Genomic DNA, 26,328 nt, shown 5'->3' with positions numbered 1-26,328 from the left:
CAGCTCATCAGAGCAAAGTGCTAAACTGCCCATCCACACCACACATACTCTCTACTTGTGGCCTTTCAGTCTGTTCAGTTTTGTTTAGCTGCTTTGTTTTGTATGTTGCAATAATACAACATATGGCCTTATTATGAATGTACACGTCAAGCTTTTATTTAAATACATAACGAAAACGTCAGTTGAAGCTACACCCTATATCTTAAAGTGATTTTTCCATCATAACTACGTTTGACAGGTTTACATTCAAAATAAGTCCCTATGTTTAACTATGGCCATAGTTTCCATTATATTAGAAAAACAGGCGTTGGTATGAACTGAAGCACTTTTTTAGAACAAATATCTTTTTGAACACTTAACTAGCGTCTACTGAATTTATAAACAATAAAAAAAAATCTGGTTTGAGTTTTGGGAACAACATTGCCTGCCAACTCACTTTAGAAACTACCCATCTATGAACCCACCTACAAAGCCAAACTGATACATTTCCCTGATAAAGGCTTGGAGACAAAAAGAAAAACCAAACTTTACAGACACACAATAATCAAACAGGAATTTTCCTGACACACCCTTTAAGAACTAAGGGATTCAATTCAGCACAAGATCCAGTCTGACTGGGAAATAACATGAGACACATTATGTAGGGGCTGTGTAAGTGCATTACCGTCAGCCATATCACTGGAGCAATTTGAGTTTCAGTGCCTGCACTTTTGGTGACAGTTTGGTTGAGTCCAGGTCCATCAGGATTTTCTGGTACACCTCGAATGTACGCTTCAGGTTTTTTGGATAGCTCAAGTTGAGTGCATAGATCAGTCCATAAAGCATCACGCATGAATGGCTGACACTGCAGGCTATGGAGAACTTCCACGCCTTCCAGCACAACACCAACATCAGCAAAGCGTCCATCACCTGGACCATCAGGACCATGACCCTCTGCTCGGACTGTGTAGATGCCCATTGTCTTCTCTGTAATGTCTGCCTCAGCCTCTCTGGAATCAATGTCCTGAAACAAAAAGAACAGAACAATTAGTTGTGTGACCTTAACCTGGACTCCCAAAATGTAAGCAGATCATCCTTAGGCCAACTGAGTGTTAATTTGAAAATAAAGCACTGCATATATGCGTTCATGAGAATGAGATGGATGCAAGATCGTGGTAACAATGACCTTAAGACCTCTGATCACCACCTAAAAGCCTGGGGGAAAAAATAGTCATAAGGATGCATTTAGTGTTGACTATTCACACCCCAACTCTCAAACTGTGCCATTTTTTCCATCAGGGTGACAACAATTAAAATCTGAGACAAATCCTTTGAAGTAGTACTCTTGTTCTCACATGTTTATGGGTTGATTCTCTGCTGAGGGTAAGGTTCTGCACTTCGTTAAGACAGAGGGATTTCCGGGGACACTGCTCTTTTCCCAATGAACCCTTTGACCTGCCATAAAAAAATCAGTCAATAAAACACAAACTAAAAATGCATAGAGATATGAAAATACAGAACCAAGAACCCTCACTGATTTTGTTCAGAGATCAGTGATATAAATACGGAGCCAGTGGCTGTAAGACCAAAACAGGAACTGGTTGTTGATGCTGGGAAAATGGACTGAAGGAGGCAAACCTTTCCAACATCCTCACCCTTTTGCTGTAGCCCCTGCTATTTCTATTTACCTCCTTTCTCTTCTAGCCCTTACCTCACATTAGAGCATTTTTTTGTGCTGACACGTGTATTTTTGTGAATAACTTTGGCTATGTTAATGCAATTTATCTAATTTTTATGGAGGATGTGTATTTTGGAAGGAATTACAAAAAAAAGTTTGAAAAAATATTCAACCTACTTTATTAAAACGTGGAAATCATTTTGTACAGTTAAGCACATTGAAGCATTTTTTTGTGCCATTGACTTTCATGTAAATCATATATTTTTAATTAGCATAAATATTGGCATAATTTTAAAAAATTATGATTGTGCCCGTGTTTACAGTCTCATCACAAATGTAAGAAGCAGTTTTTACTGTTTTTCACTACATGGCATACTTTCTCCATATATAGCAGGGCAATGGCTGACCCAGCATTTAAACTGAATGATTTAGCTGTATTTCTTTACCTCTGACTGCCCATTATAATACATATTTTGCAAAAAAAAATGGTTTGTGTGTTATTTAGAGATGCCATACAATAGTTTGCATGTGTGTGTTCTGAATTTTTGGTAATTGTGCTTTTTCAGTGTTCTTTCAAAAAATAAGCCTGACTGAATGTACAAAATTAGCTTATTCTGCAAAATAGCATTTTGACATGTGTTCCTTTGTGTGTGATTGTTCAGGCATGCGTGTATGTAGGTATCAAAGCACTTTACAGATCTTCAAAGGACAGATCTGTGATCATTATCTGGAGTGGTTGAGCAGGTGTGGGCCATGGGAGTGTAGGGGGGGGGGGGGGGGGGCACAGGTTCTCACACTCTGTTGACTTCATGAATATTCATCAAAGGCATGCTATATATCAAAAATCAAAGGATTTTCTGCTAAATTTCAGATACTCATTCACAATTTTACTTTTGCAAAATGTTATTTCAATAAGTACAAAGCATTTGCATGGATGAAAGCTAAGATGAAGGCTGAAAAACTTCAAAGGCATACATTTGTTTTTCAAAACAAATTCCTGCAGAATCGAATTTTGTTTACATTCAGTAGGGGCAGCTTACACAGGTGCACCAATTGACTAAAAGTACATATATGAGACTCAGATCAGGATTCATTTCTTTGAACCGCAACCATGAGAAGAAGATTCAATGTGAATGAAGCCCTGGAGGTGTTTCAGCAGCTTGAGGAAGAGGGAGAGTCAGCCTCATCCTCATCCACGGATGACAGCTCTTGTTCGGATGAAGAGGCTGAAGATCAGGCCTTTACCCCAGGGCCTGATTCAGGGGAAGAAATGGAAGAAGGTTCAGATGAGGAGGTGGTTGCTGCAGAGGAGAGATGGGACCATCCTTTGTGGCAATCAAAGAGCGGGATCGCCTGGTCCCCGACACCCGACACCAGGATCCCCTTTCGGGCTCCAGACGTCCGCCATTGTGGGATCACCCGCCTCGCTGTCAGCTACATCCAAACTATTGAGGACAGCTTCGATTTTTTTTTAACTACAACAATCCTAGATGTAATAATAAAATACACCAATATAGAGGGAAGAAGAAAATATGACGATTGGACAGACGTTGACCGCGTGGAACTCCGGGCATTGTTTGGGTTGCTCATCCTCGCTGGTGTGCACCGTTCCCGTGGGGAATCATCTGCCAGCCTCTGGGGGGAGGAAACGGGGAGGCCGATATTCAGAGCCACGATGAGTTTGGGAAGGTTCCACATGCTGACTGCAACATTGCGCTTTGATGACCGCTTGACCAGGGCAGCCCGCCGGTTGGTGCAGCAGGACAAGCTCGCTCCCCTGCGGGAAGTGTGGGACCTCTGGGCGGCCCGGCTCCCTCTCGCCTACAACCCCGGTGAAGATGTCTGCGTTGATGAACAGCTCGTCGGATTCAGAGGTCGCTGCAACTTCAAGCAGTACATGCCCTCAAAACCGGCAAAATATGGCATCAAGCTGTGGGTGGTGTGCGATGTGGCCACTTCTTATGCCTGGGGGATTATTCCCTATCTGGGCAGGACGACTCGAGACGCCCCGGCAGAAAGGGGGCAAGGGAAGCGGGTGGTGCTGGAACTCACGGAGGGTCTGAGCGGCCGCACTGTCACCACGGACAATTTTTTCACCTCGCTGGTTCTTGGAGAGGAGCTGCTAAAAAAAAATCTGTCTTGTGGGAACAGTTAGGCGCAACAAGCCAGAGTTGCCCCCACAGCTGCTCCAGATGAAAAGCAGAGCGGTTCTGTCCTCCCTGTTCGGCTTCACCTCCACCGCCACCGCGGTGAGCTACATTCCAAAGCGCCGGCGGAACGTTCTGCTCCTCAGCACCAAACACCATCAGGTTCAGATCCAGGAGGGACCGCAGCAGAAGCCGACCGTAATCATCGATTACAACCGCTGCAAAGGGGCAGTTGACAACTTGGACAAGGTAATTTATTTATTTTATTTTGTTTTATTATAATTCACCAACCTAATTGCATATGTAATTTATTTATTCATTTATTTTTATTCCAGCTCGTTGCAACATACAGCTGCCGCCGCAAGACCAGACGTTGGCCCATGTCGCTCTTCTGCAACATGTTAGATGTGAGCGCCTACAATGCCCTGGTCCTGTGGCTGTCTGTGGAACCGGCCTGGAACCAACAGAAGAGGAGCATCCGTCGAAGGCTGTTCTTGCAGGAGCTTGGGACCTCCATGGTGAGACCAGCCCAGGCGAGGCGCACTCGCTTGCCGCGGTCCAGCAGCGCTGCAGCTCTGTTGGAGGTGCAGCAGCAAGTGGAGCCAGGTCCAGCCCAGGAGCAGACAAAGAAAAGATGCCACCTTTGCAGAGGGAAGAGGAGCGTGCATGCACGCTTTTGCCATGCATGTGGACAGGCTGTGTGCAAGGAGCACTCAACAGTTGTGTGCTCAGCCTGCAGCTGTTAGCTCACTCCCCTCTGTGTTTCTCTCTCTTTCTCTCTCTCTCTCTCTCTCTCTCACACACACACACACACACACACACACACACACACACACACACACACACACACACACACACACACACACACACTTTTTCTTTGTTCGTGTGCTTTAATAAAGTGTTCAACTGGTCATCTTTGTAAGTGCATTTTTTGTGCTCTAATGACTTTAACGTGAGTATTTTAGAAAATATGACATTACACAAAAACTACAAAGTGAGCAAAAAATATTTTTATGCCTATTTGTGACACTCCAAGGCTGTGACAACTTACCCACAAAAAAGGTCATCTGGACATAACACACAAAAAATGATTTGATTTTTTCATTTTTTGTACAGTTTTCAAACTTTGGGTTTTGCTAATAAACCTGGCAATGAAGGGGTTAAATCTGAGAAACACACACATATTTTATTATATTTTGTTAGGGCTGAAGCCAAGGATGAAATTCATGTAAAAAAATTGGGACTTATGAAATATTATATAATATTTCTATGGGAAGCTTTCTAAGTGCATTTTTTGTGCTCTAATGACTTTAACGTGAGTATTTTAGAAAATGTGACATTACACAAAAACTACAAAGTGAGCAAAAAATATTTTTATGCCTATTTGTGACACTCCAAGGCTGTGACAACTTACCCACAAAAAAGGTAATCTGGACATAACACACAAAAAATGATTTGATTTTTTCATTTTTTGTACAGTTTTCAAACTTTGGGTTTTGCTAATAAACCTAGCAATGAAGGGGTTAAATCTGAGAAACACACACATATTTTATTATATTTTGTTAGGGCTGAAGCCAAGGATGAAATTCATGTAAAAAAATTGGGACTTATGAAATATTATATAATATTTCTATGGGAAGCTTTCTAAGTGCATTTTTTTGTGCTCTAATGACTTTAACGTGAGTATTTTAGAAAATGTGACATTACACAAAAACTACAAAGTGAGCAAAAAATATTTTTATGCCTATTTGTGACACTCCAAGGCTGTGACAACTTACCCACAAAAAAGTTAATCTGGACATAACACACAAAAAATGATTTGATTTTTTCATTTTTTGTACAGTTTTCAAACTTCGGGTTTTGCTAATAAACCTGGCAATGAAGGGGTTAAATCTGAGAAACACACACATATTTTATTATATTTTGTTAGGGCTGGAGCCAAGGATGAAATTCATGTAAAAAAATTGGGACTTATGAAATATTATATAATATTTCTAAAGGAAGCTTTCTAAGTGCATTTTTTTGTGCTCTAATGACTTTAACGTTAGAAAATTTAAACGTTGGGTAAGGGCTAGCTGTTTTAGGGATACGGTTTCTCTATCTTTCTCTCTCTCTCCCTCCTTCTCCTCCTCAATTGGAATAATGCACGTGAAACAAATCATGCTTCCTACTACACTACATTATGACTTACCTCTTGACTTCTGACTTTGGCTTTACTGACTGCCTTAGATCCTCAGATGCCTTTTGAAAGAGAAAAACTATTATTCCATTGTTTCTCTCCACAGACAGCAAGGTATGCTAATGGTGGAAGACAGAAATTACATTATCTTTCTAAACTACATTGAAGAAAAAAATTTAAATAACCCATTAAGACTTAATTTGACACCTTTATAAAATCCCATTCTCAATGTATTTGTGAAGTTACTATTGAGATAAGTGAGTATGACAGAAGTAAAGATACAGAAGGAGAGAGGGAGAGGACAGTAGGGGACAACAGTGAAAGAACTGGGGGGAGAGAAGAAGAGACACCAAGAGGAGTCGGGTGGAGACAAAACGTGTGAGGGGAAGACTGAGTTAAATGGAGAACGTCTGATCAGTCTTATATTTGTTAGAATTCCAATGAACATGTCCACATACTTCACATATCTTCAAAGAAGACAAGAAGGCTTCCTTCTGTATGATGTTCTCTAGACGCTGGAGTTCATAAGCAGACAGTCCACAGCATGTATCCTATGATACTCCCCAAACAAACACAGTAGTAACCAACTGATCACAACAAAGAATCAAAATGACCTGACATTATCTGAAAGGAATTTCTTGCTAAACACTTCCAAAAATCAATGTCAATACAATTAAAACTGCTGGGTCATAAGAACAGTCAAGCATCTGTGTCCTCACCTTGTTGTTTAGGTGAGAGATGTCATCCCTGGGGCGTATAGGTGCCAGGACCCATCCAACTTTATCCTCTCGACCAAGTGGATTTACTTCCTACAAAGGGAAAGTTCTACCACCACTTGCATTGGGGGAATTTTTTATTTTAAACAACCCAACTGACTCAATGATACTGTCGGTGGTCAAGGTCAATGTATCCCCATTTCCATCCCATTCTCATGAACGCCACATGTTTTCAGGTATGTCTAGATAGAAAAGAATTAAATCTGGCCAAAAGCACAGCATGCATACCATGTGTTCTTTAACCAGTGTGTCCAGGTCTTCATTGAGGTAGATGCTGAGACAGCTCAGCACACAATCTCGCCTCACGTTGATGTCTTCATTCTGGGAAGGAAAAAAAAAGTTATAATTCCTTGCTTGTCAGTGTTGGAGATATAACACACAGGTGCTGAGGCTAACAAAGTCACTGACAGTTCCCCACTTGATCATCCCACATTGTTTTACTCAACTCTGCTGATGCTCACAAAGGTGTAAGCCCATTAAATAAACAGCTATTTTGAAAGGGGCCAGAAAAATATTTAACATAGGAACTGTCCTTTACAGCCGAGTCAAACAAACCATATCATATTAGAAAAATAAAAATAAAAACTTACATTATCCATCTGGGCCATTATGGCTGCCATCTTTCTTCCTGCTGCTCCACCTTTAGAATTAAAAACCTTCATCAGGTTGTCGGTCTGACGGTCCAGTTCTCCAAGGAATTTGGAGGTCAGAGGTATAGTTGTCAGTCGCATAAACTCCAAGTTAATCTGTAGAAGACAACACAGACAGGATAGAGATTTTAACAGTTTGTAAAATAGACCAAGTTATTACACTTCAGATTCACACTTACCTCACTGACATCAAACAGTGCTGGCCATCTGCTTTGGAACTCTGGAATTGGTGGCTCCTGGAGAACCTCCTGTTTCCTGATTGTCAAAGATCTGACTTTGTAGGCCTAATGACTTTTAATAAATGTAAATCATATCATTAATAATTTTAACATGCTTACTCTAAACATTTCAGCTTGATATTGTAAACCATTTTAACATCACATGAACTGTAAATTAATATAAACTTTAAAATGCTACATTTTGTTGTGTACAACTTTTAATTTATACTTACAAAATATATGCCACATGAAGGTGAGAACACGAGATTGGAGGAGAATGCAGAAAAAGAGTTAGCTATCTGAAAACAAAAACATAAGTGAAAAGAAAAAATAAGTTTAATTGCATAGTATGAATCACAGAAATGCCATATTTTGCATTAAAACTGCAAAATTCTGCCAAAAGGTAACAAGTCTGCTCCTTCCAAAACAACCCCACAAAGTTCTCAAATTTAACTTTAAGCAAACTGTAAGTTAATGCTACAGAGCAGAGGCTAACTTGTTACAAATTTAATAGGTTAAATGTTGTGGACAAAAATTATGTTTGCTTAACTAACGATTTTAATATTTGTCCTTTTAACCGCCATGATAACATGCCGGTTACAACTGTCAAGGGTTGTTGAATCCATTATTTATTCATTTATTTATTTTTTTTAACGTGTCCTGTCTGGCTGTGAAGCAAGCAGAATTGATGTCTGAATGCTGGTGACAAGCCTTACAGATTTATTCTCAGGTGGAGCATCAAAGCGTTTGCTTTAAATGTCACGCCTGATACTTATAACTTTATTGTTATTGTTGTTGAATGCTTTGTAATTCCGACCAGACACGGAGACAGAGGTGAAAGAGAAAGGAAAAGAAAAGGTGGGGAGAGAGAGGGGGGGGGGGGGGGGTGTCCACAAAAATAAACTAAAATGAACAAGAGTCTGCTTCTAGACCTGCAGAAAAAAAAAGACAAAACAAAAACAAAGGGACACAAAAAAAGGGACACAACAACAATAAAACAAGATCTACCTATCACTGCGTCAACTTGATGAAAAGAAAAAATATATATATAATCAACATTGCTTAACTGAAGAATCACGATAATAAATCACAACGCATTAAGTGCCCACCATAGTCTTAAGACCTGTGTTTAATGTGCCCAAGCCCATACTTTTGAGAGCACCATGTGAGCACCTGTGTGTGTACATGCGCTTGTTTATTTAAGGTTTTTCTATAGGAGCGCCCAACAGAGAGTGTGAGGGACCACAGATCCGCCCCCAAAGATGCGCAGGAGACGGAGGGAGCTCCAAGTCCCAGAGATCCAGGCGCTGCCCCGGAATGCAGGAACCCCAAGGAGACTGCAACCGGGAAGGCCCCCGCCCCCCTCGAGAGGCACAGAGGATCGCCCCAGGGGGCCACAACCAGCAGCCGGCAGAGTCCCTGGAGACATCAGCGGCAAGCCCACAGGCCCGCCCGCAGCCTCCCACCCCCTAGCCAGCCGAGCCCGGGACCCAGCGACCCGGGACCCAGCGACCCGGGACCCAGGGGCGACCACCCCCGCCGGGGACCCAGCAGAGCCCAGGGACCCAGACCCCACCAGGCAGCCACAGGGATCTAACAGGCAGATGCCAAAATCTTAAAACCCCCAGACCCGGTTGCCACGAACACTCAGGCAGACCAAGGCACAAGCCCCCACACCAGGTGTGGCAGGGGGAGGGGGGACAGAGATCTATATCATCAAGAGAAGTTCCAGGAGAGGGGAGGACCCAAAGGCCCCACCTGACATATACAGTCATACACAAACACAGTCACACGCTCCCTCCCTCATTCTCACACATGCACATACAACCCAAGACTTACAAAAATGCACGCCGGACACCTACTCATGCTCCCCATACACACCCTATTCACTCTGGTCCCGGTACTGCTGCACATTGGGTACAACCATCACTGGTAACCAGAGTTTGACCCTTTCTGCTGGGGTGCTGATGAGCAGGCTCCCCCGCCCAACGCTGAGCACAGCAACCCACCACCCCAGACCCCAACCAGACGGCCAGACCTCCCTCCTAGCCTCCAGCCCCAGGAAGCCTAGCAACAACAGAGGTGGCTAAGACCCCTAGTCTCCCTCCGCCTGCTCCAATATAGTGTTGTGTGATCATGAGGTGTATTCCATGGCTGTGGTGAGTGGGCAGTGCGGGCATCATCCAGCATATGCCAGCTGATGCCACTGCACCATCCCACTTGGGGTGGTGCAGTGGCATAGTGGCATAGTGTTGAATCCATTATTAAGCTGGATAGCCAAGCTAGCGAAGATGCCGTGAAATAGCTAGCTTATTAGCTATAATGCTAGCGGGAAACAGCATTGTCCTGTAAAGCTACGTAGCCAGGATATAACTGCATACAATAAACACAAACTACAAAATGTTATCACAAACGCAAGCACTCGACACCCTATGGCAAAAAAAATCTTTATGTACATACAAGACACCCCTTAGAGAGAATGTTACACTTAAGGTGGAAATATACTTGCTTTTAACAACGCGTACGCGTACGTATCCTGGCTACCATGCGTAGTTTGCGTTCGTTTGATGCGTCGTTTGTGCACGTCCTCTGAAATCACAGAACGCTACGATGCTACTCCTGAGCGCGGGCGGGTGTGCAGAGGAAGTGCAAGACATTGTTTCCGGTTTCCCAAATTCACTTTTCATAACTTGTATTTAAACAAATCACATAAATTTTAAATAACATAATCTTGTTTGTTTTACAGCCTTTTTTATTTAAACCATTTTACTAAGAAAAAACTAATTACATTTAATAATATTAAAATTTATTACTTTCTGTAAACTATAATTAATTCTAATGCATACATTTAAATAATATGAGTTTTTCAATATAATCAAATAAATAAAAATACATAAAAATCAACTCTGGCATGAATCATTTCTGTGAGTGCATCAGCTGTCGTTCCCCCTGCCAAATGAGGGGGAAAGCTATTTGACGGCTTCAGTGAGGCCATCAGATACTGTTCCCTCTGCGAAATGAAGGGGAAATGCTATTTGACGGCTTCAGTGAGGCCATCAGATATTGTTCCCCCTGCGAAATGAAGGGGGAACACTATTTGACGGCTTCAGTGAGGCCATCAGATGTTGTTCCCCCACGAAATGAGGGGGAAACGCTATTTGACGGCTTCAGTGAGGCCATCACATGTCGTTCCCCCTGCGAAATGAGGGGGGACTGCTATTTGACGGCTTCAGTGAGGCCATTAGATGTCGTTCTCTCTGCGAAATGAGGGGGAAATGCTATTTGACGGCTTCAGTGAGGCCATCAGATGTCGTTCTCCCTGCGAAATGAAGGGGAAATGCTATTTGACGGCTTCAGTGAGGCCATCAGATGTTGTTCCCCTGCAAAATGAGGGGGGAATGCTATTTGACAGCTTCTGTGAGGCCATCAGACGTCGTTCCCCCTGCCAAATGGGGGGAAAGCTATTTGACGGCTTCAGTGAGGCCATCAGATGTCATTCCCCCTGCGAAATGAAGGGGAATCGCTATTTGACCGCTTCAGTGAGGCCATCAGATGTCGTTCTCCCTGCGAAATGAGGGGGAAAGGCTATTTGACGGCTTCAGTGAGGCCATCAGATGTCGTTCTCCCTGCGAAATGAAGGGGCAATGCTATTTGACACTTTCAGTGAGGCCATCAGACGTTGTTCCCCCTGCGAAATGAAGGGGAATCGCTATTTGACCGCTTCAGTGAGGCCATCAGATACTGTTCCCCCTGCGAAATGAAGGGGAAATGGTATTTGACAGCTTCAATGAGGCCATCAGATGTCGTTCCCCCTGCGAAATAAAGGGGAAATGCTGTTTGACAGCTTCAGTGAGGCCATCAGATACTGTTCCCCCTGCAGAATGAAGGAGAAACGCTATTTGATGGCTTCAGTGAGGCCATCAGATAGTGTTCCCCCTGCGAAATGAGGGGGGAAAGCTATTTGACGGCTTCAGTGAGGCCATCACATGTTGTTCCCCCTGCAAAATGAGGGGGGAATGCTATTTGACGGCTTCAGTGAGGCCATTAGATGTCGTTCTCCCTGTGAAATGAGGGGGAAACGCTATTTGACGGCTTCAATGAGGCCATCAGATGTCGTTCCCTCTGCGAAATGAAGGGGAAACGCTATTTGACGGCTTCAGTGAGGCCATCAGATGTCATTCTCCCTGCGAAATGAAGGGGAAATGCTATTTGACAGCTTCAATGAAGCCATCAGATGTTATTCCCCCGCGAAATGAAGGGAAAACGCTATTTGACGGCTTCAGTGAGGCCATCAGATAGTGGTCCCCCTGCGAAATTAGGGGGGAAAGCTATTTGACGGCTTCAGTGAGGCCATCACATGTTGTTCCCCCTGCGAAATGAGGGGGGAATGCTATTTGACGGCTTCAGTGAGGCCATTAGATGTCGTTCTCCCTGTGAAATGAGGGGGAAACGCTATTTGACGGCTTCAATGAGGCCATCAGATGTCGTTCCCTCTGCGAAATGAAGGGGAAACGCTATTTGACGGCTTCAGTGAGGCCATCAGATGTCGTTCTCCCTGCGAAATGAAGGGGAAATGCTATTTGACAGCTTCAATGAAGCCATCAGATGTTATTCCCCCGCGAAATGAAGGGAAATTGCTATTTGACGGCTTCAGTGAGGCCATCAGATGTCGTTCCCCCTGCGAAATGAGGGGGAAACGCTATTTGACGGCTTCAGTGAGGCCATCAAATATCATTCCCCCTGCGAAATGAAGGGGAAATGCTATTTGACGGCTTCAATGAAGCCATCAGATGTCATTCCCTCTGTGAAATGTAGGGGAAGCTTATCTATCTATATATTAACCCTATAGGGTCCATGGACGTGTATACGCGTCTTTTGAACAGGTCTGATTTGGGACGCTGTAGCAGCAAGACTCCGCCTCCCTGAGTTTTGGTTTCAATTCAGCTTTAAAAAGGAGATTATAAACTACACCCCAGTTTTTAAATTTTGTTAATAGGCAACGTAAAAGCGGAGTTATAATAAACTAAAAAGCAACCTATTTTTAGACAATCTGATAACTTGTCAAAACAGCAGTTTAGTAATGCGTGAGAGGGAATGTGATTGTGAACATAAAAAACCCCCCACAAAAACATAAGATCCTTTTGCTGTTGGTGGAAGTCTCACATATTCAATTGATAAAAAGTATCATGATTTAGCTGAGAGAGAGAGGAAGGCCGAACAAGTAACGAGATGTGCGCAAAAGGGAGTCGCTTCGCGGGGAAAGGAGTGGCGCGAACGGAGTAACAACAAACAATTAGACAGATGTTGACGGTAAACTTCATATTTTGGAGCGATTCGGACAGATATATTGTTTCTCCAGTTTAGTAGGCTTTTATTAGGCTTTAATAAAGGATGATGAGAAGGATAAATGTCCACCAGGCAGTTCGGATAGTACGGCTGTTTTTTGAACTGGAAGCAGAGGAAGTGGACGGAGACTAACAGCCGGAGTCTAAGGCAAATAGCGAGGATGTTGATGACGATGTGGCAGATCCATCCTTCCTCATAGAAGAGTTGGGTCATGATGAGGTAGAGGATGAAGGCAGAGATCCAGCTCCTCGGAGATACAACAAGAGGAGTGGGCGGCGCTGCGCAGCTGTCAGATCTCGATCTCCGTGGCGTGAGACAGAGCCACTCCCCACTCCAAAATGCATGTACATTATTGCCAAATTTATAAAATAGGTATAAATTAAGATAGTCCAGGTTGTCCTGAAAAAATGATACCCCATAAGGCAATATTTATTGTTTGTATTAGAAAATACAAACCAAAATGAGACAAAAATGGTGATTTACACCCTGGACCCCAGAGGGTTACATAAATATTAATCTTTCTATCAAATAAATGTATCACAGAAGGAATACACAAGACATTCGCTGAATAAGGCTTTTTGAACCTTCATGGTTCCCGTAGTCTCCCTGTGCACGAGCAGAGCGTGCTAGTAATGTGTGTGAACGAGCTAATGTTAAGAAGCGCGGTTTTTCTTCTTGCCGCCTGGGTGGAGCCGAGCAGCGCTTTTGACGCTAGGGTGGAGCGGAGCTGTAGGGGAAACATTATTAGATGCGGGAGTGTGATTTGATGGTACACTGGCTCTGGACCAGGAATGAGCTCCCCTGCCCCGCTGGGATTAAAAAACACACAGCCATCACCTGCTGGAGCCTATTCAGCGCCGTTGTGCACTGGATCCGGCCCAGGTTTCAGCTCCTCTGCCCCGCCATCACCTGCTGCAGCCTGTGGCGCGCTGCTGCGGGCCGGCTCGGATCCAGGAATGAGCTCCCCTGTCCCGCTGGAAGGGTTTCAAACACCGACATCCTCTGCTGGAGACCGTGGTGCGCCGCTGCGCCCGCTTTGTTTATTCTGTTTTGTTACCTGTACTTGTCTTGCAATGTGAAACACTTGGTCTCAGATTTTGTAAGAAAAAGAATAAAATTTCCCCCCAAAATGCAACCTATAGTCCAGTGCGACTTATATATGTTTTTTTTCTTCTTCATAATACATTTTATGGCTGGTGCGACTTATACTCCGGAGCGACTTACAGTCTGGAAAATACGGTACGTTAAAAATATTGAAAACTTGCTCAAAGCAAAATATATTTTCATTAAGAAAATAACTTATAAACTTACCGATTTAATACTTTTATATTCACAGAAAGATAGTTTTCATTAAAAAGCACCACAAACCTCCACACAAGCTCCGTGTGAGCTTCAGATCGTTGGTGTTCCACAGACTTAGCTCCGGTTGTAGCTAGGTAGCTAAAACAAACAAACAAAAAGGGTTAGGGTTAGCTCCCACCTCTGCGTTGGGTTAGCTTCAGGTTAGCTTGTACTTCAGTTCGGGTGTCGTCATTTGATCCCAGCCTTACAGCCCCACCCTCAGCTCCACCTCTCTTCCCTTATGTGGAATTGTCTGGGCTTGACATTACCTGTGACACAGTCAAAATGGTGGTGGTGGCCCCCTCCTATTTAACCTCAAAAACGTATTATTGGAGCCTATGGAAACCCATTGTCCATATATATATGTTGATGGTAGTGCCACAACCTTCCACCGAGTGACTCGTTTGACCTGGGATGGAGGGGGCAAGTCATATGAGTGGACCAGCTTTGGAAGAACCGAGTGATTTGTTCATGCTACAATTCACCGGGCATACAAACTACCAGAGTCCCAAAAAGAAAAGCAACATTTGACATCACGGACAACAAGAGGTGTTTAGATCTAGAAAACCATGGCTGATGTCTAGCACCATCTCGTTTCCTCCACCGTTGCTAGTTTTTGGTTCCGTCTCTGGGAATATACTTGAGGGGAGGGGCGAGCGATTGTTCCGTGTTTGCGTTCAAAACCTAGCTTGTTCTGTAAATTTGCTAAAGCAGCTTTAAAAGAAGAAACTAAAGATAGTTTGTACAGAAACTGTAGATGAACCTTTGGGGATTAAGTAGGCATCTGAAACACCAGGTTTAATGTTTGGTTTTAATTTAACAGTAGGCAACCCGAGAGATTACAGAGAACAGTGACGGCGGTTTGCTAGATTGGGGTTGCAGATCGCTGTCCGGATCTTTCTAATAAGCCTTGTGCTTATACTAAACCCTTTATCCCCTGTAGATTTCCTGATGTTGATGTAACAGATATCTGCTGGAGGCATGTGGGAGCCAAAAGAATTACTGACAGAGAAATAATGCAAATAAGTTGAAGGGAGTCCTGAAGCCAATTCCGTCTACTAATGAAAACTCACCTCCCTGGAGACACCCCCAATCATTTTTATTTTGCTGTTTATTCTCTGTACTTCTTCAATCACGAGAGTCAATCAATCAATCAATCAATCAATCAATCAATCAATCAATCAATCAATCAATCAATCAATCCTTTATTAATCCCAGAGGGATGTGATGACACAGGTAAGATAAAGTTCACATATGAGACAGAAACAGGCAGCAGTACAGCATTTATGGACATGAAAATAAGCAGCAAGATCGACGGGACCCTAAACATAAACACATATAGGAAACCAACACACACAGACCATTATTTATTATGGACATCAGAACACCCTACCGTATAGAAAATGTATATATCACCGAGCAAACAAGGTAACAGAAGAAAGAGACCGTAAACAAGAGGGCAAACACATACAACACTCTTTAAAGACCTGCGGATACCCGACATGGGCAATAAACAAAGGAAAACAACAAACAACAACAGAAAGAAAAGAACAACCAAAGCAAAGAACCAGAAACCCAGAAAGACAAGAACCAAAACCAGTGATAACCCTACCATACATCAAAGGCATAACAGAAAAAATAAGAGCAACAATGAAAAAACACAACATAAACACACCAACAAAACCATACACAACAGTTAGAAACAGACTAGTACACCCAAAAGACAAAATATCAGCTGGACTTAAATGTGGAGTACTTTACGAAATCCCATGCAAACTCTGCAATAAAACATACATAGGAGAAACCGGACGCCAACTCAACACACGAACAATAGAACATAGAAAGGAGTGTGAGAAAGAAACAAGTCGAAAACACACAAGAGCAGCAAAACAAGAAGCAGAAAGCACAATAAAGAAGTCAGACATAACAGATCACTGCACAAGAGAAAACCATGTAATAGACTGGGACAACACAAGGATCATAAACGCCAAACAATAGAAATACAAAAGATGGATAAAAGAAGCTATAGGGATAAGGAGACATGGATGTGGGAACATGAACAGAGACGATGGAGTTTACTCATTGGATCGCACATGGGATTGCATCGTCGGAGAGGGGAGAGCGGACAGCAGAGGGCCACAACGTCCTCTGCTGCCCGCAGATAAATGGAGAAGGAAGTGACGCCACCATCAGAGTCAGCTCTGAGCATGTTTTGCAGTCGGCAAACGAAACGTATGTCAGCAAGGTAAAGAAAAACGTTTCCTGTGTTTTAAAAAGAACCGAAAATGGAATTAGAAACTAAACACTGTAAGAACACACCAAATATGTTTAAAGGCAGGGTATGCAAGATTTAAATGTGAAATAACTTTAAAAATGTTTATTTTGACCAACTGACCTAGTTTTATTTAAAAAAGTAAATAATCTTTAATATTTCAATTTTCTCCTAAGTCCCTCCCCTGCCCTGTAGAGCTCAGCCAATATTTCTGCAAGCCTAACGCGTTGACCAATAGTGCTGCATTACCACCAGGGGCAGCTGTCAATCATCGAGAACGAGCATTAGATCTCAGCGTGCACAAGCACAAAAGTGTCACGCGCCTCACTCGGCTCACTGTTTCGTGATCTACGCGGCCTGAAAACGGATGAAGTTGGCAAAGTATCTTTTGGACAGGTAAGTTATTTATTGTTTTTCTGATAAATTTACTTAAAATCTTTCTTTCACTGAAAGAAGTAATAGAGCAAACGCTTTGTATGCTTAGTGTCCTATTGACTAATGTAGCATTAGCTTGAATGCTAAGTCGACATGAATCGATGTTAGTCTTGAACTATTTATGCTATATTTGGAAGAAGTTTGAGTAATGAAAGGGGATTTTAGTTATATTTATATGGGAGCTAATGATTAGTGTGGCGTTTAACTATAGGCCATATCAGTACGAGGCTGAAGTTAGCTTCCGATTCGGGAAACGGCTAAAGGGTCAATACACCCAATTTTTCTCTACTCTGACCATCTTTAATCTGCTCTAGCTCACAAACTACAACAGCCACACTGTTCACACCTGTTCTAGATTATTCTTCAATAATAGCAGATTTCATACAACCTTCATTGGGATTTGTAAAACCTTTCCCTGATTTGTGAAACTTCAGCAAAGCATGATTTATGCGTTTTTTCAGCATCTGGCCAAAGATGGAACAGCTGTAGCTCAAGAAGTACAGCCCCTACACTATTCAAACCTGTTCTAGATTATTCTACTATAATAGCAGATAAAATAAAACACAGTGTGGGATTTGTGAAACCTTTCCCTGATTTGTGAAACTTCAATAAAGCCAGATTTATGCGTTTTTTTCAGCATCTGGCCAACGATGGAACAGCTGTTTTGCCTTTGTTTGTTTTAAGTTAGTGGTGGGTTATTTTGAAGAAATTCTGGAAATGAGATAACGAATGACTATAAAAAATGTAGAGAACTAAATAAGTAAAACTATATTTTATATAGTGCCTCTCAAGATAAAACTCTTGAGGTGCTTCACAACTAAATTAAAAATATTAAAATAAAAATTAATATTTTTATTTTAAACAAAGTTTATGAGAAAAAAATAACACAATTGTGTTTTAAAATGTAAAGAAAGAGACAGGAAATTATTTGTAAAGAAGGAATTCAGTGGATACAGAGAAATGTGTGACAAGTAGAGGGAGAAAAATAAGGAGAGGGTGATGATGGCGGCCAATAGACGAGGTCTATTACCTTCAAAATGACAAAATATGTATTGATTCTAATCATTCTTGTGCTTGTATTTTATTTTCATAGGCATGAAAATTTGGAGGAGGTGATGGAACAAGGTGAAACTGAAAATGAAGGATCTTCACAAATGTAAGTACAAGGTTTTATCTGTTTACGGCTGTCACATTTGTCAGGAAAAGTAACCAATAATTACTTTTGTAGGTTATCTTGTGTGGGAATTGAAGAAAACATTGACGAGGAAGAGTACAATAATGTTCAAAACTCTGTGTAAGTATTCAGATGTTAACAAAATGTGTCTAATTTTCCATACTAAAAACTTTAATTTGTGTATATTCAGGACAGAGTCATCAGATGACACATGGTCACCGGAGAACCAGAATTTGATTCGTCTTCAGAGGAGGACAAAACAATCTAGATGGACAGCGGTACTGATGACGGCGGTGATGAGGACTACACACCTTAAATACACATAAGGTAATTCCTTTCATTTCATTTAAAACACTTTTTCAGCTAATTTGTTGGATACTACAAGTTATGGTATGTGTCATTCCAGATACCATAAAATATTCAACAAAAATCTAGATGCTGGAGGCTGTATTCTGAGAAGGTGGCAAAAGACTTTTCCTACATCCCAGAGATCCAAACCACGATCGTCAACCAACGTTTGACAAGCAAGAAAGGTCTTCCTCGATGCTCCAAGCTAAGGCCTGAGGATCCAAGGCGTTGTGGTTTGCTGTCTGGAGTCCCTGCACCATCAACAGAGGAACTTCTACAACACCTAAGGACTCGCGGTGATGGTAAAATAAAACATTATCTGCCTTACATCTTCCACACAATAGTCCACTGCTGAGTTTATTTTGTATTTATAGGTAAAACTTTGCCAAAGACATAGGTGTTGGGGGAGGCAAGAGAAAACCCAAAACATTATTTTTGTGTTTCCTGTTTTTTTTTTCTTTTTGAAAATAAAGATATATTTTTGGGAAATAAGGACTAATAATTTAAAAATGTATGTAAAATGCTGGAGGTAGACATAAGTTTTTGTTGTTGTGCAAGAGTTTAACATTTATGGTATTTTTACAAATGCAACAGAGAGTTATGCTTTAGAACACTTTATTAGAGTATCAAACACAAATATATAAAAAACAAACTGATGTAAAATATTAAATATATACAATTATTTACAATCATCTTGGAAGAAAACCAGTGTAATTACCATTGGGGTCAGGGAGTTTTTCCCTTATCCTCCAGAAGCTACAAATTGTCTGTAAGCTGCATATCGGAACTGTCTGTTGTCCTCACCAGGGTCCGAGTCATCATAAACCGCTCGAAACTCATTCCACAATGTTCTGGCCAGGCGAAGAACACCATTTTGCAGAATAAACTCCTCGTCAGTTGAAATACATGTCTGGGGAGGCTGTTGGCAGCATTTCCTTTCCAAATCAGTTGGCATCTCTCTGCAGTGGGAGCATACACACCATGAAGGTTGGTTGGAGGTGTTGTGGCAGGTGGACCAGAGAGGGCAAGTACATCAAAGAGAACACCAGTGTCTGTCCAGCACCATGGTAAGGACGTCAATAGCCTGCTGAGGGTTCAGGTTCTGTATGTGTTGCTACAAAAGTGGAAAGAGATGCTACAGCAACAGTATTTAGGATCATTTAGTGTAATATTGTTATGCTTACACGTTCAAAGTCTATTCGCTCGGAACGAAGATTCCGAATTCGAGGGATATCTTCATCTCCAAGGTCCACAGCTGAGTGTCTCGCACTTCTTCGGCCTCTAGACACACCACGGCATCTGGATGCACCACGGCTTTGAGATGATGGTGGGCATCTCCTTTTTGCACCACGTCTTGAGGATGCAATGGGAGGTTAAAACTTCCTCAGAGGATTCCTCAATCACTGAAGTCTAAATTGTATTAGAATTTTTAAATAATTATACTAATATAAAAATTACTCTTGCATATTAATCAATTTTGACACAGATCAGGTTTACATCTAGTCCAAATTAGGGCTAAACCAACAATAAACTATGAAAACAACCATGATTATAGGAGGACTACACAGAATGCAGTGTTTATTCATGATTTCCACATAAATTATTTATATGCTTTGATATATTAATCCCATCATGAATGGCAAAGCAATTGAAAATAAGCTAATTACTCGTAATAAATGCTAACAATTTGATAGGATTAATTTTATTTACAATATAGATTGTAAACTGTTACTGGTATTTTAAAATACATGTATTTATAGAAATTCTTTATAAAATACCTTTTGTCAACAATAAGTGTTTAATGTGCTGGTTAAAAACAACTGTCTTACCTCAGATAACTCCACTGCTAACACTAGCTCAGCTCTATTACAAAGAAGCAATGCTCTGGTGTTGACTCGGCTTTTCCTGCGCGTGCACATTAGGAGGTGTGGCTTTCGGCTCTTTCAGGAAGGGCGGGGGAGTGAGCAACAGCCGTTCGAATTTAAAAATCTCCTCCTTCTCACCCTGCCGGTGTCATCTTACGGACTGTGCCTTTAAAGAGTCTGGTGATCATACAAGATGGTAGCCAGGACATTACCAAAGAAGACTGCAGACAGAAGCAAGGTGGAAAAGAGGAGGTTAGTAGAGAAAAGTTTGAAAAAGTGCCCGGTAATTGCAGCAACTCCGAGCACAAGCATCTTGTTACCAACCAGAAGCCAAAAATTCTTCCAGGAACCACAATGAATGTCATAACTATAGTGAAGTGTTAGCTGCCGTGTGTGTTACAAATTTCTGTCACAAAAAGAAAAACACAAAAAAATCATTTGATCGGGATTTCCACCACGCCTGTTAACCTCTGGCCACCATCTTGGAAACTCCAAATTCCTGTACGTCTCGGAAAGAAAATGCTTCTGCACATTATAGGCATAACCCAAAGTGCAGACTAGATAAAAATAACTCAGTCACATCTGTGAAGAATAAACTCCCTGATATAGTCCCTTTAAATACTTCCACAGTAAGGTAGCAAGATTTTCCCAAACAGCCAAATCTGTCGACTCAGGCCAGCTTTCATTTCACCTTTCAAGACAAAATAAAGCCGTTTACATGGCGGTGTTAATACTACACCCTCAGACTGTTCATCCATTTGAACTTCTGATGTGCACAAACACACACAGCACACTTCCTAATAACATGGTACTGTGCATACAAATTAAGTCCCATTCAAACAAATACGAGCTTGGACTTAACTCATTACACGGAGCGAAATTGGTTGTCCCACAGGGTTTTGCTTTTCTCAGCTGAATGACGAAATTATTAAAGGAGCAAGATTGGATTTCTCTATGTAATGTGATCCCTAAACAAGAAAATCTTGATTTGAATTACTTATTCTATTAGTATTCCCTCCTGGTTTACCCCTGAGGAAAAATGGAAATTTGCTATTTATGCAGTGGTTTGTACTGGACTATTGGGATTGATATGACTGTAAATCAGGTGAGGTGTCCCTCTGGGATTAATAAAGTATCTTTGATTGGTGTCCATGTGCAGTTTCATCAAGAACAGGCCGGTCCCAAATCAACTTTTTTTGCTGATAAACTCTATGAGTGTCGGATCATGCTGTAGACGTGTGGTCAATCATTTGGCACTATAGTGCATCTTAGTTAAAGTCTAAATATTCTACCTAAAACTGTCACTGTTGAGCCGTCTTCAGGTAAAAACTCTACACTACATTTGAATTTAAATCTGCCATCGCTATTGGCTAAGAGGTTCCCTATGAAATCACAATGTCGCTGTGAGCCCGTGTATGTATTTGTTAGCGGCTTTGCCCTCTCTGTCTGCCAGGCAACGCTCTTTAAGCTGGTTTTCCGGCTACTCGGAGTAACTCGGACCAATGCAGCTCAGCCTGACCTCTGTTTGCAAGGGCAAGGTTCGGTATTTTCCCTCTACTGTTTCCCCTATTTTAGTCCCTGCTCCAGTGAGGTACCTGGCAAGGCTGAGTCGGTCCGGCATCATGATTCTGGCCACTGATTGGCTGGGGGAGGGGAGGAGTCAGTGGTTGCTCTGGAGTTTTTTTCTTTCTGTTTCACTGCCTGCAGCCATTTTCGGTCATGTTCTGTATACCCAGCTTCAGTTTGTGTCTTGATAGTGTTTTTGGTCCCACCTGCCTCTTATTCCCTAATTGCCTGTGCCCTCTCGTATTTAATCCCAGTCAGTGGTGTGTGTGTTTTCAGATAATTTGCATTGTTCTACTGTGTTGCCCCTGGGCTTTTGATTCCTCATCACAATTAAAAAGACGTTTTGAAGCTGTAACATCTGCCTCCTGGTGTGCACTCACCTGCTTTTGCATCTTCACTTCCACAAATCATGACAGAACAATCCAACCACAGAAGATTCATTGGCGAGTTATTGGCACTCTGGGAGCGTGTGTGGCAGATGGTGGGGAACTACCACTGTTCCGGTGCTAGTGCACTCAGTCATTCTTCGAGTGGTCAGTCAAACTTCTCATCTCTTCCACCACCTTACCGCAGACACCCTTGCACCGTAAGTCTGCTCCCGTGCTCCAGCACAATGGTCCTGGTCCGGTTTGCTGGATCAGCTGGCCTGAGCTTCAGGACAAGTCCCACTTTGTCGGCTCCCTGCTGGCTGTGTGTCCCCCGGGGGTTGGTCCACACCGTGGGGAGCGGGCCACAGCTCCTCCACAGTTCCAGCTCAGCGCAGCCCCTCCTGATGCCTCCTCCTTTCTTCTAGTGCGTAAGTGGGGTTCCACGCCATGGCACCAAAAGGTCTCGGCTCCACCATCATCACCTCCTGGTCAGTGTTGCTAGCAAGGTGCAGTTCCTCCTGAGGCCACCTTCAATCCTCTGGTTGGTTGGGGTCCTGCTTCCTCGTTTCATGGTCTGTGATCATGGCCTGGAGTTGCCTCTCTTGACATCTCCTCCTCATCTCTGGAGGGTCTGTGGGTGTCCACGTCGCAGCCCGCCACCGAGGACCAGCCATCTCCTGTGGCTCTGCCCAAGGCCCAGCCTGTCCAAGAGGCTCCTCCCAAGGCCCAGCCGCCTCTCTTGGTTCTGCCCCAGGCCCAGCCGCCTCTTATGGCTTCGCCCAAGATTCAGCCATTTCCTGTGGCTGCGCTCGACGTCCAGCCTTCTCCTGTGGTCCCGCCTCCTGAGGGGTTCCAGTCTCCCGAGTCCCTTCCTCCAGGGTTCCTGCTCGAGGTTTTCCCTCCTCCTCTGGAATTCCAGTCCCCCTAAATCCCCGCCTCTTGGGTACTAGATCGAGATGATCTCGCCTCCTCTGGAGTTCCAGTCCCCTGAGACCCTGCCTTTTGAGTACCACATCAAAGTGGTCCCGCTCCTCTGGAGTTCCACCCTCCTGAGTCTCTGCATCCTGGGTTCTAGTCTGAGGTGGGCCAGTACCAGATCAAGGTGATCCTGCCTCTTCTGGAGTACCAGATCGAGTCTGAGGTGGTCCCACCTCCACAGGGGTTCCACCTCTGCCGGGGTTCAGAGTTCCTGTGTCTCCAGAGTCTTGAGCTTCCTGAGTTGGTCCAGTCTCTTGTGTTTCAGGGTCCATTATTGGTTAGTGTTAATTGGTCCCAACTGCCTCTTGTTCCCCAATCACCTGTGCCCTCTTGTATTTGATCCCTGTCAGTGCTGTGTGTTGTTGGATCATCTGCATTGTTCTCCTGAGTTGCTCCTGCCCTTTTGATTCCAGATCACAATTAAAAAGACTTTTTGAACCTGCTACATGTGCCTCCTGGTGTGCACTCGCCTGCTTTTGGATCCTAACTCCACAAATCATGACATTTCGTGGTTCAAAGTCTGACCAAAAGCCACTTCACTGAGCAAAATGTTCAGCAACACCACAATGTTTCAGCTGACTTGTGTTTCTGTGGAGTATACAAGTTACTTTATACTGTTTACTGATTACCTTAAGTTATTTTGTCACGAATAAAAATTGCGCACCCTAGGGAGGATCTTTTGTGATGTCAATTATGTTTTCTCACATTGCATCATGGGACTGTGTGGCAAGAAACAGCGTATTTTTGCTATAATTCGATTGTTTTGCACGTAGGGAGGAGGGTTTGTTGATGGATCATTTAATTCAGTCACTTCAAAAATACTTTATTAATCCCAGAGGGAAATTAAGAGTTTCAGTACACACAGTTCTGAGGTCAGGTGACTGTGGTCATTCGCAACCCGAGTTGCACTACCGTAATAGATCAAGAGGGTTTATGTGAGGACAGAGTCGGGGGAGGGGGGAAAAAAGGCACTTCAGAGTTACTCTCCACAGAGGGCAGCTTTGCTATGCAAAAAAACACCTCAGACAGATGTGCACACAGACTTCAAACATTACACAACATAAGTGTCCACTAGGTGGGGAGGTAGGGTTGGGACTCTCATCACTTCAGTGCGTGCAGCCGCATGGGGCAAGCGCTCAACACCTCCATTTGGACAGGGGAGGGAGATAATGGGTTAGAGAGCACAGTGACTCCTAGATACGGTTCCACGGCCTTCACCGGCCACAGACCCGCCCAGGCTGGGATAGGGAGAAAGAGTTTCCATAGCGACGACAGCATTCCACATTTCTTCTGAGGGGGGAGTTTTCACTTCAGCCTCAAAGGCTCCAAGGGCACCAGATTCAGATCAAAATTGTTTTGGGAACAGACAAGAGATAATTTCCTCTCTGCCATAGTGTTCTGTTGGTCTACAACCCCTCTAGATCCAATAACGGCGTAATTAATCAACCCCAATCTGTGCTGATCTGTCCACTCGCTCCTTGACGGTATCCACCTTTTGTGCCAGAGCCTGAATCTCAGTCAAATTTCCAGCTTACGACTCATCTTGACAATTATATGAGTTTGTGCATTCATAGCACGATACATTCCATCCCTGAGCTCCGGGATTAAGCCAATATTCCTCAAAAGCTCATTAATTTTCCGGTAAGCCAGGTAACCGCTCAGGCCAAACAGCAGGAATCCCGACACCAAAACGACGAATATCCAAACATCTTCAGAATCCTCTACAGACAGTTGAGAGAGGCATATCAGGTTCCACTTTTTCCAGGAGTCCATGATATACCCAGCTGGCTCTGTCCCAGAGGGGCATCAAGGAGCCCCTTCTCCCGTTCTCATCGTTGAAAAAATTTTGTCAATCGCGTTGAGAGACCAACTGACCAGATCTATTTTTAATAATTTCCAGTTTCCAAAAAAAATGCAGAAAGCGCTGTGCACAGACAGGACAAAGAGCCTTGGGATAAGGAGGGAGGGAGAGGAGAAAAAAGCGTCTGTACTCTCCCAGAGCCGGAAGAAGAATTCTTGCTGTGTGGTTGATTGTTCGGCCCATGGTAGGCTTGATAAAAAGTTTTGTTGGGATTATTATTATTATTATTATTATTGGGATTTTCTCAGTAATGGACTGTGAAATACAAAAGAGATGATTGCTGGTGACCTAGACTCTCTGAGGAAAGCCTGGATTCCTGCAGTATGGACAGTTTGTGAGGCTCATTTTGTTTATGGTAAGCATTTGTTAATTAGAGATGGTTTGAAAAACATTCTTCTTTATGTGTTTTTAAATCCACTGGGTCTTGTCGTTTTCACATTGTGATTCAGGTTTCTCAACCTGTGATCATTATAATAATAAATGTAGCGACATGAATGGCCTCATTTGTGACCCAAAGGTCACACTTCCTCAGCTGGGTCAACCTGTCCTGGCTGTACTTCTATCTACAGATTATCCATCACAGGAGACGTTAGGTCTGCTGTAAACCATCTTTAATCTGACTGCCTTTATCTCACTGCTGTTCCATTCGCAAGATGAAGGACACTTCAAGATTTAAAAGAATCATTTTTAATAAACTCTTTTCACTGTCTATTACAATGGTCATAAATAATCATCAAGGTTCATTATAAATGTATTTAATTACTGAAATGAATTATTATTCAGGTTAAAGGTAACTGCACTCACATGTCTTTTTTCAATAACACCAGAGCTTTCTATCTTGGGAGGGTGTGTTCTGAGGTATGTTAAGTCCCACCCTCTTAACATGTCAAAATCTAATTCGTTAGAATAAGATTACCGGCTGTCTCTTAAAACCTAACTCCTCAGTTCAAGTTCAGTTCTTGAGCTCACCAAAAATTCTCTCCCTGGCAATGAGAGTCCAGAGGATCGAGTTGGTCGTTCAAAACCTCTACTAAAGCTTTTCTGTCACGCCGATAGAATTGCTTCAACAGAAACGCCATCTGCAACAAGCTGACGCTACGAGATTCCTTAAGAATCTGCTCAGACGCAAACCACTTCCACACATGGA

The 26,328-nt window shown here is 42.9% G+C and overlaps 2 protein-coding genes across 2 annotated transcripts; both read left to right on the top strand.

Annotated features, from left to right (window-relative positions):
- The first annotated feature begins 2,546 nt into the window (after positions 1-2,546).
- Positions 2,547-3,812, top strand: LOC139072207 (piggyBac transposable element-derived protein 4-like). The gene has a single exon (XM_070555664.1). It carries the CDS (start codon positions 2,769-2,771, stop codon positions 3,810-3,812), a length of 1,044 nt encoding a protein of 347 aa, XP_070411765.1. The 5' UTR covers positions 2,547-2,768.
- Positions 3,808-4,637, top strand: LOC139072208 (piggyBac transposable element-derived protein 4-like). Its single transcript, XM_070555667.1, has 2 exons — positions 3,808-4,053; positions 4,140-4,637. Exons 1-2 carry the CDS (start codon positions 3,850-3,852, stop codon positions 4,548-4,550), a joined length of 615 nt encoding a protein of 204 aa, XP_070411768.1. The 5' UTR covers positions 3,808-3,849; the 3' UTR covers positions 4,551-4,637.
- The last annotated feature ends 21,691 nt before the right edge of the window (positions 4,638-26,328 follow it).

Source organism: Nothobranchius furzeri, chromosome 1 (genome assembly GCF_043380555.1).
Source record: "Nothobranchius furzeri strain GRZ-AD chromosome 1, NfurGRZ-RIMD1, whole genome shotgun sequence".
Taxonomy (NCBI): domain Eukaryota; kingdom Metazoa; phylum Chordata; class Actinopteri; order Cyprinodontiformes; family Nothobranchiidae; genus Nothobranchius; species Nothobranchius furzeri.
Note: the sequence above shows the minus strand (reverse complement) of the source record. Positions and strands in the feature narration are given on the sequence as shown.